Source organism: Notolepis coatsorum, assembly GCF_963971535.1.
Source record: "Notolepis coatsorum genome assembly, chromosome: 18".
NCBI lineage: Eukaryota > Metazoa > Chordata > Actinopteri > Aulopiformes > Paralepididae > Notolepis > Notolepis coatsorum.
The window spans coordinates 74,539,649-74,558,673 of NC_140182.1; the positions used below are offsets into that span (position 1 = coordinate 74,539,649).

General features: G+C 49.4%; 1 protein-coding gene across 1 annotated transcript in view; it reads right to left on the reverse strand.

The window, feature by feature from the left end:
- mapk8ip2 (mitogen-activated protein kinase 8 interacting protein 2) overlaps positions 1–19,025 on the reverse strand; it is a gene marked incomplete at both ends in the record, with an annotated part of 182,922 nt that overhangs the window by 17,069 nt on the left and 146,828 nt on the right. Inside the window, 3 exons of the mRNA XM_084334289.1 lie at positions 3,833–3,908; positions 12,599–12,810; positions 16,163–18,389. Coding sequence (XP_084190415.1) covers positions 3,833–3,908; positions 12,599–12,810; positions 16,163–18,389 — 2,515 coding nt within the window. The remainder of the gene's footprint in view (positions 1–3,832; positions 3,909–12,598; positions 12,811–16,162; positions 18,390–19,025) is intronic.

Consider the following 19,025-nt stretch of genomic DNA (forward strand, 5'->3'; position numbering starts at 1 on the left):
ACCACTTACTTTAACAAACCAAAAAATACCACTTACAGCACGTTAAAAGGGGACGTCTGCTGGTTAAGTAATGTAAGAACCCTGCGGAGCTGAGGGGAGGAGCCGACATCCAGAGAGCAGGAGGGGAGGAGGGAATGGTGGGGGGGGGGGGTAGATGACATCATAGACTAGTGGTTCTCAAACTACGGGTCGCGACCCAAATTGGGGTTGCGGGTATTGGCAAAAAAATATATTTTTTATTTATAAACGTGTATTGATAACATAGTGCTGTAATAAAATTTTCTAATAAATATTGATGATAAAGTTCAACAACGTGTGCTTTTATTTTGATATTCCTTAATTCCATGTTGAAATTACACGATACATTAACACTTTGGTTGCCAAAAACTACTTAAGTCGTTTCTGGGCCTAAGTCGTTCAGTGCCAAAAACGACTTAAGTCGTTTCTGGGTAGTTTTTCCTTTTTTTCGATATTTTTATTCATTATCCACCCAGGGAGCCTGTTGTTACCATAGGAATGAGTCTGAGGTCCCCAAAGTGCAATACCGGCCGCATCCCGCTAGATGGAGGTATCGATCACCCTTTCTAACCTTGTATCTTCCCCTGTGGGACGGCCAAAGGTCTCGGGTTTCATTTTTCCTTGTCGGCCGAGGTGTACGGTGGTCCCGGTTCCATTGACGCGCGTCAAATATCCCTGATCGATATGTTGTTGTGGATTATGCCGTGGGCCAAATGGACATTGGATGCACCAGATGGCGATCAAACAATTGGAATATTATTTTTGGAATACTCCCGATTGCAGGTAAGAACGATCTGACGTAAATTTTTGCTTGATCGTGCAATGCTTTCATACCGATCGGGCTGATAACCGTTTTTAGTGTTCAATACGAATGCCGTTACTGACAATCAAATAATCAGAAATGACCCCCCCCGCCCCTTTCATGCATTCATGATGGAACATAATACCTATGATATAGATTCGGGATAATAGCGTATACAGGCAAGAAATGGCAACGTATATAGTGGAATCGACGTGTACTGTAGGGCTATAACTCATCATTTCATGAATTACCCTAGACCGCTCTAAAACCATACTTATATTCACCACGGTATAACATGGGAACGTATGGATGGACATTTTCTTTTACATATTGAACGATAGATAGGTGATGTCAAATGGGCCATAGTATTGTATCCATAGCTATAATATAGAATATAGTTATAGCTCTACAAACAAGTCCCTATCCCTATCTATCTAGTGGTGGCGTCGCTACAGACGGCTTCGTCTAATGGCTGGCACTGAAAGTGTTAAGTGTGGGGTCCCCAAAAAAAATCCTAAATAAAATGGGGTCGCGGTATGAAAAAGTTTGAGAACCCCTGGACTAGAGGGATGATGAAGGAGGAAGAAAGAGAGAGATCCTCCGGGACAGCCAAGTAACCCAGAATGCATTTCACACCCATTAACAAGGCCGAACGCTGTTTTAACGTACGACCTAGGACCATTATTATACTGTTTTAGATTCCAAATATGTGGTCAGTTCGTCCAAATAACGCCTGTTTGGAAATTTGTATTGAGTGGCTGAGACAGGACTGGGGTTGACGCCCAGTTTAACTGGGAATCCCTGTTCAACGTGAGGTTAACTATTGTAACCGATCATCCTCGATATGTTCCTTTATCTCCTACGGAAGCCGAGAACGGCCACGTCTTTATTTATTATTTTAGTGCTGTTTTCTCGTGATAACAGATTAATTTATTTCATTATCTCAATATAACAAAGTCTGTTTTCTCGTGATAACTGATTTCATTAATTTCATTATCTCGATATAACAAACATAGTTTTCTCGTGATAACGGATTAATTTACAGAAGACTTTTGTTTTGGTGGGATAATTATCCAGAGCCATGTGCAGAACTCGGAGATGATTGCAAGCTGGTTCATGTGATCACGCCGTCCTGATTTCAGCCTTCAAGAGCTGCCACTGGCCGTCTGTTGCTGTACTGAACAACTTACTGAAATAAATTAGTCCATTATCACGAGAAACAGACTTTGTTCTCTCGAGATAACGAAATAACAAGTCGTTATCACGAGAAAACGGACTTTGTTATATCGAGATAACGAAATAACAAGTCGTTATCACGAGAAAACGGACTTTGTTATATCGAGATAACGAAATAACAAGTCGTTATCACGAGAAAACGGCAATAAAATAATAAATAAAGACACAGCCGTTCTCGGCTTCCGTAGTCTCCCCAGTTAGTACCTACAGTAGATGAATCAATTTAGTGGACGTGACATGAATAATCTGGATAAAATCATTGATTTATTCGTCTGAATCAGATGACGTTAATGGCCATTTTGAGCCTCTCTTGGTCCATATGTGGCAGTCTTGGCACCAAGAGGATTCATCCTTTCAACTGGGCATGCGTTAGCCCCAGTCTTCCCCGTAGACCAGACCGTCTCATTTAACAGTGCTCGCTTCGACCTGTGTGGCCTATGCCGCCTTTGCAGACCACGTCCTTCGAAGGCTACTACCCGTGAATCGAGACACAGCTCCATAAACTCAGGAAAAGAAGGCTGCATTTCTCGTCTGCATTTGAAGGAGACAGACCGGGTCATGCCACTGTGACGCAATTGGACGCATGCGGTCTTCAAATGCAGCCTTCAAACGCTGCAATCCCCGGATTGAGACACAGCTTCAGACTCACACAGACAGACACACACAGGCACAATGAGACACAGCTACAGACTCACAGACAAACAGACAGACACACAGGCACAATGCGACACAGCTACAGACTCACACAGACAGACTCACAGACACACACACAGACAGACACACAGGCACAATGCGACACAGCTAGACTCACACAGACAGACACACAGACAGACACACAGAGTGTGGGGGACAGTGGCTCAGGATTCAGATTCAGATTCCTTTAATAAGCCATATGTGTAACCACATCAGTGCATGTGAGCGGATCGGAGCGTGAGCCGCGCGGGGAGCGGAGCGGGCGGTTTTGACGTGAGCGAGGAGTGGGTTTTAAAATGTGTCTGCGCGACGTCCGGAGCGAGAGTTCTCCTCCGCTCCAATCCACTCCAGGCCGCTCACAGTGGTTTAACACTGATGTTAATATACATGTAGTACAATGCCAAAGCAACAGATGGCGATGTACAAACATGAAGGCCATTTTCAACCAATGAGAAGGGTGAACCTGTGATATCCTGTTCAGGCTTTGTCACTCACTCCTATCGACGCCATTGTTGTTGTCGTTAGCTTACATGCTAACGTTAATGGCAGCGACCATAACATTGTGGCTCGGCTAGCTATCATCGCTTAATAGAGCTAGTGAATGGATAAACAACGTTATTTAACATTGCAGAATTGGTACAATTACAATGCGGCTCAATACAAACAATTGTTAAGGGGCCCAGGGGGTGTAGACTGTTGCATTGATCAGCCTGGCGGCTGAGGGGAAGAAACTCAGTCTGTGACGAGCTTTCACAGCTTTTGGGATCCGCAGCCTTCTCCCAGAGGGGAATAGGGTGAAGAGACTATGGCCAGAGTACAAATGTAACAGTAAAGTGCAACAGTAATATATGTACAGGTGATATGTGAAGCCCATCGAGGCAACTTGCTGTGATTTTGGGCTATACATATAAATTTGACTTGACATGTACAGAGTTGTAGCATTAATATGTACAGTGATACAAGTACAACATACGTACAAGATACTATGGTAATAGTCATGCAGTCATTGTGCCACTGACTGCATCACTGCTTGTAATTATATGATAGCACATGCTGATAATAAGTCCATGCAGGGTGTATTACCTGTAGACTGCCCTGTGTGTCTGGTCTCGTTCCTCTCCGTTGATCGTACAGGAGAACAGCCCAAAGGACTCTGTGCCTGTACAGGGAACAGACCACACGCTGTGAGGTCATTGACACTGATGAGATGCCCTGCAAAGTTCTGTCTTCAATCATAATCAAACGTTTCAAATGAGAGACTCATTCAATGAAGTTGTTTTTGTCTTTGTTTTCATTCTTCAACCTCCTGATGGCTGGGGATCCAATACGCTTCCTCTTTAACAGTCTAAATAAAAGTTAATTGGATTTGTCAGAAGAAAGATGGTTATAAAAGCCTTTGTTATAAGCCTTTCGTTATGCAAATCATCATTCGATGCGAATTCTCAGATCCAGAGCACTGATTGATGACAAATGTACTGGTAGGCCCAGCCTTCTCATTGGTCTTGTTATATAATCGTACTGGCGAATCGCGTCTTGCTCTTCGCCATCGAGATGTACCTCATCTCCAGTACCTACTGTACTTCATTAAACGAAAAAACAAATGCACCCAGCATCTGACCAAGCCCCGCCCCAGTGCCGTACTATAAAGCACTAGGCGTGGTCACCACTCGCCCTTCCTCTATTTCGTTTCCATCATGGCGGATGCTTGCACCCTGTGAACTAGCGTTATGAAAAGTATAGAGAAATTGCGCAATGTTGAGTTTTCGCCGGAGATTTGCCAACCCCTGGAATCTTCTCGGCATGTTCCAACGGCACGTCGGGTCTGTCCTGGTGTTTCCTCGTCTTGTGGCAGCAGATCGAGGGACAGCGTGCAAGGTTTGGCTATCAAGCCGACTCGTACCCAGGTAGGCTCTGTGTCACAAGGCATTAACGCTGGTGTTAGTAATGCTGCTTGTTGTTTTGTTAGACAACGAGTTGTGTGTCGGCGCCAGGGGCGGGATGTCTGGGTGAACGTCCCTCTGAGTTGGACGTTTTCCAGGCGATCTTGGAGCGCGCTGCTAACACTAATGCTATAATGCTGGGTCACTGTTTTAATGTTCCCCGCCGTGGGATGTCACCGCTTTTCCCTCCTCTTAACCCGTTCATTGATGAAGGTCAGTCGGTAGCTAATGTGGGGGGTTTTGCTGAGACTTATTTACCCTTTTTACGGGTGAATGGGTTGACAACAGGGCGCAGGGCAGGTGTGCCGTGGCTAGAGAGCCAGGTAGCATCGATCCTGTGCCCTGGCGGGGTTGAACGGTGTCCCACCCGGAAGCCGACGCTTGAGAGCAGGTCGGCCCGGCAGGTGGCAGTATGGACTGATGAGAGTTATACTGCCACAGGATGGAATTTAGCTGCGGCCAGTGTTGTGGCTCAGCTGACTGTTTTTCTGTCCACATTAGCGTCGGGTAGTGGGGCTACAGGACCAGCCGACGCTGAAAACATTTTGCATGTTTTTGGTGTTATAGAGATCTTGAATCAGTCGCAAGCTATAACTGCGGGGAGGATTAGGATGCTATCAACACTTGTTAATAGGCATTTCTGGTTGGAGCAGTCTCTCTTGGGGAGGAAGAAAGGTTTCTTCTCCTCACGGCTCCTCTTTCCGCGGAAGGACTCTTTGGTCGTTCTGCGGAGACGCGGGCGGTTGTTGACCTAGGTCCCACACCGCCTCACGCTATGCAGCCGGAGGTTGGAGCACGGCCTCGTCAGCGACTATGGCGAGGCCCTCGACAGTCATGTTTCCCCCGCCAGTGGTACCCTTGGCGTTGAGTCAACAGGTGTCCACAAGGCCGACAGCCTTGGCGGCCGAGGGATCGGCCATGTTGGATGAGCTCGGCTTGGGATGTACAAGCCGTCGCCGTCCTGCCGCGAGCAGCCCGCTCCCCGGTCACTCCCTCCCCCAACACCAGCGGAAAAGGGGCTCTGATGCGTTTCCTTTGGCTGCGGGCCGCGAGCCTTCGTTGAAGCGCATGCGGCCCCACGTTTCGCTTCTCATGGGGACAGGGGCTGACACCCAGTTGATGGCTGAGCCTGGGTCTGTCCGTGAGAATGTTGTTCTGTCACGTGGCTCCCTCGCCACGCGTTGTGCAATTGGTGAGCCTGGTGTTAAGGCTGCCACTGTCGACGGTGGTCAGCAGGGGGACTCGAGGCCTCTTCGAAAGAATGCCTAGCGCGGGTTACCCCGACCTCGCCTTCGCCAGGCGGGGTATCACGTTGATGCCTCCCACTCCCGTAAGATCGGCAGTGGTCTGGCAGGCGCGCGTGATTTGGGTGGTAGTAATATCACTGCAGGGCTACGGTGTGTAGGAACCCATGGAGTCCTCACGCCTTGCATGTGCGGCTGCAGAACAACTCCTCAGCATGTTCTGGAGGGGTGTTCAGTGGGGGAGCTTTTGTCACCTAGTTTGATGTCAGCTTCTCCCGTATCAAACCGGCCCTTTCTGTCGGGGTCCCCCCTTGGGTGCGATTGCCTCGGGGGTTGTATCAGGGACCGTTGTCCCGATTCCACGGAACGCCCTGCCCGCACGTTTGGCGGGTTCAGAGGCTACGCACAGCGGGAGGGACCGGGCCGCCTATCTACAGTTCCTTGCGGCCCAGCGCCAGTTGGCGGCGGGTGTGCTCTGGGATTATTATCACACTACAACAGTGCCATATGTCGAGGTGGATGGAGAGAACGTTGAGGCGGGGGCTTGTCTTGCAGTTCGCACAACCCCACCCTCCGTTTTCAGGTTTGGTGCAGACCCTATTTTCAGGGTCAGCAGCAGTGACAGCTCTGGCCGACGAGATCCAATCTCTGTTGGCGAAGAAGGCCGTAGTCGTGGTCCCGAGAGAGGGCGCGATGTCAGGCGTCTACTCCCGTTATTTTCTGGTGCCCAAAAAAACGGGAGGTGTCAGACCTATACTGGATCTGTCCGCGTTCAATCGTCTGATTGTGGCGAGACCGTTCAGAATGTTGACCGTCAAACACCTGTTACTCGCTGTCAGGGTGGGAGACTGGTTCACCTCCATAGACCTGAAGGATGCGTATTTTCACATCCCGATTTTCCATCCTCACAGGAAGTTCCTGCGGTTCCTGTTTCAGGGCATAGCGTACGAATACCAGAGGTTGCCGTTCGGCTACTCTCTGGCCCCCCGCACATTCACCAAGTGCGTAGAGGCCGCGCTGGAGCCTCTACGTCGTCAGGGGATACGAATTATTTTCTATCTCGACGACATGCTGCTCCTCAGCCGGTCGGAGGAGGTCGCCAGGTCTCATACCAGGCTGGTGGTGGAATTCCTCACCAGGCTGGGTTTTGCTGTGAACTGGAAGAAGAGTACGCCTCTTCCCAGTCAACAGGTGGAGTACTTGGGCTTGGTTCTAAGTTCAAGGCCCATGAGGGCAACCCTTTCGGAGCAACGGAGAGTGTCTATCCTCAACGCGCTCGGGGGTTTCCATCCTGGAGGGATGGTCACGGCGCTGCAGGTGATGCGCCTGCTCGGTATGATGGCATCTGCTCACGCTGTGGTCCCTCTTGGCCTCCTCTTCATGAGGAGGATACAGAGGTGGTTTTCCAGTATGAAAATAGACCGGGTGAGGGGCAAGTGGAAACGGTTGACGGTTCCCTTGTCGATACGGGGGGATCTCGCCCACTGGAGGAGGACTGGTATCCTCACCAACGGGGTCCCCATGGGCAGCAGGCGTTCACACGTCACGGTCTTCACCGACGCCTCCCTCACGGGATGGGGGGGACGTGTCGGACCAACGCAGTAGGGGGCAGCTGGACGATCCATGCTGCCCGGTCTGCCCTGCACATCAATGTGTTGGAATTGAAGGCGGTCCTCCTGGTCCTCAGACGGCTCGCCCACTTGGTGGTAGGCGAGCACATTTTGGTCAGGACGGACAGTATGACAGCAGCGGCGTATATCAACAGACAGGGTGGAGTACGCTCCACCCGTCTGCACCGGGCGGCGGTCGAGCTCTGGCTATGGGCGTCTCACAATCTGCGCAGTCTGAGGGCGCTCCACATCCCTGGCAAGGAGAATGTGGGCACGGATGTGATGTCGCGGGGCGGTCTAGACGTAGTCAGGCAGATCTGGGATCGCTTCGGGGAAGCTTCAGTGGATCTGTTTGCGAGCAGACAATCTCACAAGTGCCCCTTGTGGTTCTCGGTCAGTCGGGAGGATGATCCTCCCTTGGGGGTGGACGCCTTCTCAGTGTATCCATGGCCGCCCGGGCTTCTGTACGCCTTCCCCCCCTCACACCTGATAGGTCAGTTGTTGGAGCGGGTACGGTGGGAGCACAGGACCTTGATCCTGGTTGCGCCGGACCGGGGCACAGCTGTGTGGTTCCCGGTCCTGATCCAGCTATTGGTAGCCCCGCCGTGGCCTGTTCCTTGGTCATCGCAGGCCCTCTCTCAAGCGGCCGGGTCGCTGTGGCAGCCCCCTGTGCTGGGCCTGCCTCTGATGGTTTGGCTGGTGAGAGGGTGAGTCTGGAGAGGATGGACCCTTCTGTGGTTGACACCATCCGGAATGCGCGTGCTCCCTCCACTATCGCGCTTTACGCGGGTAGGTGGCGTATGTTCCAAGAGTGGTGTAAGGTGGGGGGCCGGGACCCCCCTGGATGCTGTCCTTACTTTCCTTCAGTCTCTCCTTGATAGACTGTCGGCTTCGACGGTGAGGGTATATGCTGCGGCTATATCCTCTTGTCATGAGGGGTTTGAGGGCGTTACGTTGTTCAGCCACCCTCTTGTGAAGCGTTTCCTGCTTGGCGCTCGGCGCCTTAAGCCAGTGACACGCTCTCTGGCTCCGAGTTGGGATCTTCAATTGGTCCTCGGTCGGTTGTCCAAGGCCCCGTTTGAGCCTCTTGAGCAAGCGCCTTTGGAACAGCTGTCGTTCAAGACTGCGTTCTTGCTGGCCATCACCTCCGCTAAGCGCGTGGGTGAGCTCTGTGCTCTCTCGGTGCGGCCTGAGTGTCTGTCTATTTGTTTCGATAGCGGTGCCACTCGGTGAGGCCTAATCCAGCCTTCGTGCCAAACAATATCCGGAGTTCTTTCCGCTCCAGGGATATTATGGTTCAGGCGTTTCATCCGCCTCCTCACGCTAGTGAGTTAGAGGCGAGCCTTCACCTGTCATGTCCGGTCCGGGCTTTGGGGATTTACCTCAGCCGTACTCAGGGCCTCAGGGCTACCGATCAGCTTTTTATCTGTTACGGTGGCTCTCGTGCTGGTAAGGCACTGTTGAAACAGCACCTGTCCCATTGGTTGTGCGAGGGCATTGCCATTTGCTACACGTTGGCTGGGCTGGCCCCCCCTGGGGGTGTCAGAGCGCACTCCACTCGTGGCGTGGCGGCCTCTGCCGCCCTGTTAGGAGGGGCCTCGTGGAGGACATCTGTGCTGCGGCGTCATGGTCCTCACCGGGTCCCTTCGTAAGGTTTTACCTCATGGACATTGCCCTCAGCTTTTTATCTGTTACGGTGGCTCTCGTGCTGGTAAGGCACTGTCGAAACAGCGCCTGTCCCATTGGTTGTGCGAGGGCATTGCCCTTTGCTACACGTTGGCTGGGCTGGCCCCCCCTGGGGGTGTCAGAGCACACTCCACTCGTGGGGTGGCGGCCTCTGCCGCCCTGTTAGGAGGGGCCTCGGTGGAGGACATCTGTGCTGCGGCGTCATGGTCCTCACCGGGTCCCTTCGTAAGGTTTTACCTCATGGACATGACCGGGGGTTCTGTCTCCCAGGCGGTTCTGAGGTCTGGAACCTCTCCTGCTTCCCGTCATTCGGTGGGGTAGCAGGGGTGTGTGGGTGTGGACCACAAGGTGTTGTGTCACATGTGGTCCCGCCTGTGCTGTGCGTTTGGAGGTTTCTAGTTCCCTCTTTTTCACACTTGGGTGGAGTTGACTGCCGCACCCTCTTCACTAGGAAGGAGGGGTGACGGGACTCCCCTCCCCCCTGATGTGGGCTTTCGGGTCCTCAGGGGGTGCATTTGTCGGTCCTCGCGTCTGCTCTGTCCCCATATCTCGATGGCGAAGAGCAAGACGCGATTCGCCAGTACGACTATATTACGATAGGTTATGTATATGTACTGGCTGAGCGTCTTGCTCTTAGCGCGCCCTGAGGTCCCTTGGGAAACTTTTCTGATGGAAACTTTTTCCGAGGAAGGGCGAGTGGTGACCACGCCTAGTGCTTTATAGTACGGCACTGGGGCGGGGCTTGGTCAGATGCTGGGTGCATTTGTTTTTTCGTTTAATGAAGTACAGTAGGTACTGGAGATGAGGTACATCTCGATGGCGAAGAGCAAGACGCTCAGCCAGTACTCATATAACTATAACTGGGTTCGAGTCCCTGTGATCTAGTATCACTAAAGTTACAGTGTGGGTTCGAGTCCCTGTGATCTAGTATCACTAAAGTTACAGTGTGGGTTCGAGTCCCTGTGATCTAGTATCACTAAAGTTACAGTGTGGGTTCGAGTCCCTGTGATCTAGTATCACTAAAGTTACAGTGTGGGTTCGTGTCCCTGTGATCTAATATCACTAAAGTTACAGCAATATGTACTGTGAAGTATGTTGGGAATTACAGGAGTATTACTGAATAGAGAGCCTATTAGGATGCTAGATCCTAATGTGAAACACTGTGATTTGCCATATCTTGCTATGCTCGCTCATGCTTGTATTTTTTATGTCCGTTCTATTTTATAATTTTTTTTACTATTTTTAAACTGAATCATTTTAAACTATTTTTACTATTTGTGTTACTGAAAACTGTAAGCGGAGAGCCTATTGGGATGCTAGATCCTAATGTGAAACACTGTGATTCTACCTGTCTATCTTTTTATGCTCGCTTATGCCTGTATTTTTTACTGTTGTGAAGCACTTTGAACTGCAACCTCTGTATGAAAAGTGCTATACAAATAAAGTTATTATTATTATATACATAACCTATCGTTTTGGCTAGTTGTCATATTAAACAATGTTGACAGCCTTGCCTCCAAGTTGCGACAGAAAATTGGCTTCCTATACAGAAACAGAACCAGGAAGAGAGTTGTCGAAGCTGTTTTCTTATCAGTCCTGGACTATGGTGATGTAATTTATAGGCATGCGGCATCAACCCTTAACTTAAATCCCTGGACTCTGTATATCACTCTGCCCTCAGATTCATCAATAGATACAACACTCATCACTGCGTCCTTTATGAGAAGGTTGGTTGGCCCTCCCTGACAGAGAGGTGTAATTGGAATTTTGGAACCTATGGAACCCGTTCTATTGACTGGCCGGTCCTTAAGGTCCACTGAGTTTGCTCGGAACAGGGTGAATCTGCATTTTGCTATGATGCCCTATAGCTCATGGAATGAACTCGAACAGTCATTAAAGCTTGAGATTCTCCCCTCTGTTGCAGAGTTTGAAACTTTGATCTCCAAACTTTATCAAGTTGTACATGTTTTAATTGATTTGTTATCCTTGCTCTTTGCCTGGTCTTGTTGTCTCTTTGTTAAGATATGCTATTTTATTTGTTTTGCTAATTTCTATATGTAGACTCGACGTGACTGTAAATAAGGGAAACCTCAGTTGCTTTTCGAGTTTAAATAAAGGTTTGAAATGAAAATGAAACATGCATCACTCATGTTCAAGTCCCTGAATTGGACATTTCAAGGAACATTTCCAGGAAGCATTAGTGTTTTGTCATCATGCCAGCTGATGCACCGTGAGCTCATCACTCCGTTAGCCGTTATCTCCCTTAGCGTTGTGTCACCAATGTAATAAAAAAAAGTAAACCAACGAACAAGATTTTTGTACAGGATCTCCTCTCTGGTAAATAAGAATACCTTGAAGACTCTAACAGGAGCACTCATTCAAGGGTTCTATGACTATGCTTGCACCTCATGGTACCAAAGCACCTCAAAAGCCCTAAAAACAAGGCTACAAACATCACAAAACAAACTGGTCAGACTACTGCTTGGCCTTACTCCTAAAACCCACCTCACCCCTGCCCATTTTGACAATCTAGGATGGCTTAGAGTAGACAACAGAGTACAGCAACTTGCAATGGGCCTGGTCTACAAGATACACCACACCACTAAGATACCCATGTACCTGTCAAAATACTTCCTAAAGGTCAGTGAAGTCCAGGACTGATTGATTGATTGATTGATTGAAAACGTTATTAACAGATTGCAGAATGGGTACAACACAGTACAGCTCAATACACACAATTGTTAAGGGGATGCAGACCAGAGAAAGACTTTCATCTTGTTTACATCAGGGTCCCCCATTTCAATTCATCAGGACATACATGACATACAGATAGACAGTACTGCTACATCTATACATTTATGACATACCAGACCACAACACCAGAGGGAGTTCCACAAATCACGTTCAACCCAGATTCGGCACAAACAAGGGACTAAACACGTTTCGCAATTATGCCACAACAATGTGGAACGCCCTACCCACAGCCGTAAAGGAATGTAAATCCCTACCCTCCTTCAAAACAGCTCTCAAAGAGCTACGGGTGGCTACAATTAGAAACTGGCCCTGGTAAATGTCAACCCCCCCCCCCCCAACCCCCGCCAATGTACAGTTTCTTCCCCTTCGGATGTATATTTTTTTATGATCTCTTTTTCTTACACAGTACCGTATATTTGTATGTCATATGTCTTGATGAATTGAAAATGGAGGACCCTTATGTAAACAAGACAAATGTATTTTTCTGGTCTGCATCCTCTTAGCAGTTGTTAGTATTGAACTGTACTGTATTGTACCCATTCTGCAATCTGTTAATAAAGTTTTAGCATCACAAGGTTCCCCAGCAGGGCGCGTGTGTCAGTGGTTCTGACTCACTGGAGGAGCGAGAGGTGCTGTTGACGAACACGTTGAGGAACTTCTTGGAGAAAGGTAAGTCGGCCTCCGGGGAGGAGTCTTCTGAGGAGCTGAGGAGTTCAGGCCGCACCCCCTCGTCGTCACTGTGGCGATAGCCCAGCTCGCCCGTCCCCAGGACGTCCTCGTCGCACAGCGGCGACAGCTCACTGTCATCGCTCAGTACAGACGTGCACCTGAGAGGACAAATGTCAACACTTGTCACTTGTCACAGCAACACTACGCCAGACGCTCGATCAGAGGTTACTGACATTACAGGCCCCAAAGGCCCCCCCTGCGTCCATGGAAATATTCCATTAGATTAGATTACCGGTATATACAATTAGATTAGATCATTACAGGTTATTAAACTGGGTATAAAATATATTGGGTGCAGTGCTAATCAGATGTATGTCGTTGGAGTATTACTATGTACAGTGATACAGGTATAAAGACACTATGGTAGTAAGTCATACTGGCCAGCAGCGTAACTAGTAAGAGTAGGTAAGGCATATGTACAGATTATAGAAATAGTATCTACAGTTATGTAAAAAGTAGTGCTGTCAGGCGATTCAAATTGCATGTGTCCAGATAGCAGAATGTAGTACTGTATCTACAAAACCTTGTTTAATCATCTTCCATCTATTAATTTGCTTAGATTTTTCAGGTCTGGTCAATTTGAGCATGGTGTTATTCACAGTCAAAGATAAAAAAAGATGTATTGATATTCTCATTTGGTTCATTACAATTTACTCAAGCCTAGTAACAGACACAGTATTTCTGACACTGGGAATACATTCCCTGAGATCCATAGATGTCCCTAGAATCAGATACCAAGAACATGCAAATGGACCATATTTTAAAAAAAAAGTCTGTAAATGTGTATTCTACGTTCTTATGGAATGAATGAGATTTAAAAAAATATATATATATAAAAAAAAGAAAAAAAAAAGTTTGTAATTAATTTTGAGTTAATTTTCATAACACGATCATTTGCTGTGTAATTAATTAATCTAATTAATGCGATAAATTGACAGCCCTAGTAAAAAGATTTTGTGCAGGTATGTACAGACGGGATAGATATATATATATACACGGTAAGAATAAATATATATGGTATATACAGCATTATTGTACATGCTATCGTACAGAGTTATATGGGTTATATGCAGGTGTAGAAGTAGGTATATAGGAGGATTATATGCAGGTATATTCAGACATATATGGATATGTATTATATGCAGTAAATATATAATATATATACAGCCCTGTTGTACATGCTATCATACAGAGTATATGTGTGTCTGTTGTCATCACAGCTCGGTCAGTAAACACTCCAATGCAGTGACTTCAGTTTATAATACTTGACATCATAAAAGTCACTCAAAATGTACTTTTCCCATTACATTAGTCCACAAATATTTACAATTGATTTCCTTTCCGTCATATCTACAGAAAGTGGCTATTGTTGTATTTATATAATATTCATTGATTTGTGTTATTTATTTAGTCAAGTAATTACTTGTCTTGGTGTTTTGTGATTGAAGCATTCTGTAATTGATGTTTTCATAATTTCCTATGATCTCAATCCCCACCCCCTCACTGAGGCCCCCTTGTGGGCCACTGAAACACTGCAAGATAGAACACCAACAACTGAGAAATACATTAAAATCATATCGATGGCTGCATAAAAAAAGTGGGAAAAAACCTGCGAGGCGCTAATACCTGGTTGCTATTGTTAACACATAATATAGTAATATAATCCCAAAATAGTGTATTGGATTGGATTATCCTTGGTATTGGAAGATCCTTAACTCATTGGACGCCACTCACGAGAAAAGTCGGGTTAACTTGCCATGCGTTGAGCGCCAATCACGAGAAAAGTCGGGTTTTAATCGTTATTTCTTTTATTCGCTATATCCATTCATTTTTCATCCATCCAGCCTGATGTTATCATTGGGAATGGGTCTGAGCTCACAAAGGGCAAATACCACCGCCTACGCCTTCCAGCCGGTATTGCACATAATTGAAATCCCTCCCCCATGGGCTGTGCATCGATCTAACAAGTCCGGTCCATGTTTTCCTTCTCGGGCAAGACTAACGTTATAACACATGGATTTGGGACACTCGAGCATATAACGTTGGATCAATAAACACGATCAATATTTGGAATGGCGATCAGGAATTGGATTAATCTTTTTGCAGTACATCAGAGACCAGGTAAGGACTCTATGTTACCAATCTTGGGTTGATCAGATGTTTCTTTTGCCACCATCGGAGTGTGTGTGTGTTTCTGCCGTTGGCACGGCACGGAAAATCGATTTTTCAGCCCCGCTTCTGTATCGTGCATGAGGACACATATAATACCGATAATCTAGCGTTATTTTCTGAACGATTCATAAATCAAGCGACAAATGGCACGATTTCTAAGGAAATATATTGAAGTGCGGTTTGCTCGAGTTTCTTGAGATTAGACAGAACGCTCTGGAAATATACTCATATTCATCATGGTATAAAACGGAAATGTATGAAAAAATTATCTGTTTTGTGCATGTTGACTGGAAGAAACTCACTGACAATCGATGGGTGTATTAGATCCATAGCTATAATATTTTAATTTTTATCTACTTTTTCTCCCCATTTTCTATTTTTCTCCCATCCCAATTTCGTATTATCCAATTCTACCCTCCCCTGTCTCGAACGTTGTTAGACAATGCCTCCCACTGGTCGGCTGAAATGTGGACGAAGCCTTGCATCACGTGTCCCCTCCGGCACGTGTCTTTTCACCTGCACAGCGCAATCTCTCAGTGGCGAGGAGTAACGCGTGGGAGGCTCACGCTGCCCCGATACTTCCTGATTCTGCTGTACAGGCGCACCAACCGACCTGTAGGAGTCGCTGTCCACAACGTCCGATCCCCACCCACCGGCTTTCCCACCCCCTAATACTGCCAATTGTATTAGTATGAACGACCAGCCAAGCCGGAAGCAACGCCGAGAGCTGGGCTCGAACCCAGCATCTCCTGCGTTAGTGGCGAGCGCCGTGCCCACTGCGCCACTTAGCCGCCAGCTATAATATTTCATATAGTTTTAGCACTCGCAAGTTTGGCTTTCTCCCCATTGAACAAAGCGATGGCGTTCTACCCAGAAGGTAAACAGCGACCCCTAGGCGCTGAATGAGTTAAAGAAATAACATTCTCCAAGAAAACAACACAAAAACAACACTTTCTCAAAAAAAAAAATTTTTTCAGAGAGGAGGTTTTGCTTTTTGGCCATCGATATGGAAAAACGTGCATTTAGCATTTTTATATAACGCAGTGGTGGATACAATAAAGTTCTATGATGATATATATATATATAACATGCTTGCTATTTGTACTATATAAGTAGGAAAGATAGAGACCATATTTTCTTCTGTGCACAATAAGGGTAAAATAAAACCTGTTTGGGTCAGAACACAACCCTGTTACAATATAACTGCAGATCACACACTTGTTGTTACTGTATGTATGTACCACTGCCCAGTGCCCACTGCTCCCTTCTAGCTCCTACCTCCTGAGGCTGACCAGCTCCAGTGTCGTGTTCTCATCCACCACCAGCGTGTACTTCATGGAGTCGTAGGCCAGTCCGTTTTCGTCGGCCCGCGGCCTCAGAGCCACCAGGTCCCTCTCGCACAGGGGGAGGTCCAGCTCCGACAGGGGGAGCTGCCGCACGCTCTCATCAATGGGTGGTGAACTGTCCAAATACAAGTCGCTCCCCCCGTAGGACGACTGCTTCCTCAGGCTGCTCAGGAATGGGGAGGAGTCCTCTTCCTCCTCTTCGTCATTGTCCGTGGAGTAGGTGAGGCTGAAACAGCGGTTGGTCTGGGCCGTGGGGATGTCCAGCGTCAGGCTGTGTTTCACCTCTTTGATGCGCTCCAGCGACGCCGTGGAGCGGCTTGAGGGCTTGGGCTCCGTCTCCCGCCCCTCGTCTTTGTCGCTGACCGCGCTCTCGCTCAGGCTGGGCGAGTCCAGCTCCTTCCTGTCCTCCAGCATCGTCAGGTCGTTGTCGGGCTCCACGGCGTCCTGTCTGTCCTCCCCCTCCGGTCTCCTGGTGTTCTTGGAGGTTTTGTCAGCGTCTTTAGCGGCGTGGCTGTGGCTGGAATCTGCAGCTCCTCTTCCTATGTTGACGTAGCGCTCCAAGATAACCGGGGCGATGGTGTCGCTGGTGGGGTTGCTCATGTACAGACAGGGAGGCTGTGAGCTCCTCTCCCTCTTCTCCGCCTCCTTCCTTTCCCGTCTTAAGCCTTTACCATCCTTATCCACTACCTCTGAGCCCGCCATTCCCGACTGCTTCCCTTGCTCCTCTTCGTTGAAGCCGTCTGCCTCGATGTCCGAGGAGGGGGAGATGGTATCCGAGACGGACACCTTCCTTTTGAAGCAGTCTTCGGGGCAGGTGATTGGGTAAGACCCCTCTGAGATCATCTTGTTGACCAGGTTGCTCAGCAACCAAGGCGAATCCGAGTTCTCACTCAGCTCATCCTCGCTCTCCGATTCGGAATCCCCCTCGCTGGTGCCGTCGTAGTCATCGGCGCTAGGCATGAGCCTGGGCCCCACGGGCAAGTAAAAGGAGCGCTTGAAGCTCTCCAGGCTGTGATCGGGTTCTATCTGTAGCACCATCTGTCTGGAGAGGCTATCCTCGCAGCGCTGGGCCGGGGGTAGAGTCTCATCCGGGTCTGCCTGGTGCTCGTAGGGCAGGTCATCGACACTCTGGAGACCCATCAGAGCCAGGCCGTCGTCGTAGGGCACCAGGGGCAGAGGGGAGTCACCCGAGGACGGGGTAGCCAGGGTGGGGGAGGGTAAAGGTGACGGCGACAGCAGGGGGGAGCCCTCTTTGATTGGGTCGGGCTGGCCCAGCAGCAGGGATGCTTTCAATCCCACGATGCCGCTGTCCTGCTCCAACTCTGTGTCCGGGTCCAGCTCCTGGTCGGACGTGGGCGAGCTGGCCTCCTCGATGGAATTTGTGAGGTGGGAGGAGCGTCCGCTGCTGCTCTCGTCGCTGGTCAGGTCAAGCTCCGTCTCCGAGATGGAGGAGATCATGTTGGAGACCAGATGACCCCTGCAGGCGAACGCCACCTCCAGCTCCCCCTCAATGTCGGAATCGGACCCCGGAGAGCTCAGGTCCTGGTCCGGGTCGGACGTCACGTAGCCGTGCTTGTTCATGTCAGCTATCCCTGGGTCCGAGGACGGAGAGGTGGAGTCGTTCCCTGCCGCGTCGTCGGCCGCCGCTGCCGTGTGGGTGTCCGAGTCTCGCGACCGGTCAAGAACGTCAGAGCGACTGGAGGATATGTAGCTGGAGAAGGAGGCGGGCTCAGAGGGCTCGATGGAGGGGAACTCCACGTACGCCGAGCCGTGGTTCTCCTTGCACACCATGTCGTAGGTCTCCTTGCACATGAACTCCACCTCAAAGTCCTTCTCCAGCTCCTCGTCGGACAGGGGCGTGTCGGCGCCGTCGCCGTTGCCCCCGATGGGCGCCGTGGATGACAGGCAGTGGCTGGTGCCGTCCGCATCGTTCTCGGGGTCCATCGTCGACTCGCTGGTGACCGTGTAGGTGTCGGTGTTGTGGCGGGACACGTGTCTGTGGTTGTGGCGGCTGTTGAGGTCGTGGTCCACCTCCGTGTCAGAACACTGGGAGCGCTCATCCACGGAGGGAACCCTGGAGGTCTGATGGACGGGAGGGTCGGTCACGGGCTCGCCAGGGTCGCCGGTGCAGGGGTGGGATTTATGCTGACCGAAGGAACCTGCGGGGCGTAAACAAGAAAGTGTAGAGGTTAAGGAGAGAGGGGGGGGGGGGTTGGAGAACGGAATGAGGAAGTGAGGGGATAAAGGTGAGAGGAGGTTAGTTGCGAGGGGAGACAGAGCCGGGGGGGTCAGCTGTGGAGACGGCATGAAGAGAGAGGAGTAGTGAGAGAGGGCGGGGAGAGAGGAGACACGACGGAGGAGGCTTTCAAATTACAGTTCACTTCAGTTATATTTCGTACTAGCTCCGCGCTCTGCTCTATGGGAAATCCCCTGTTGCCTAGGGCAACCTGAAAGAATTCCGCTACAATGCACCTGCACCTGTCCGGCCACGCCCACTCTCGCCCATGCACTTAAGCGAGGGGTGTAACCGTACTTCCGCCCTTCCCTATTCTTTCACTCACGTGTGTTTTGCTACAGGCACACGTCAGCAGTGATTATTCATGTATTTAGTTTCGGTTTTTGTGTTGCTATTTTTTGTCAAAATGGCATCACCACGGGACCTGGGAAATGCCAGCGGCCAATGTCGCGACCTCCTCCATGCGCCACGGGAGCTCCCTAATCCCACGCTCATGGCGAGGGGGTGAGCCCCAGCGGCATGCGGAGCTGGGTGTGCGCCGCCCGGTTGCGGCGCAAGC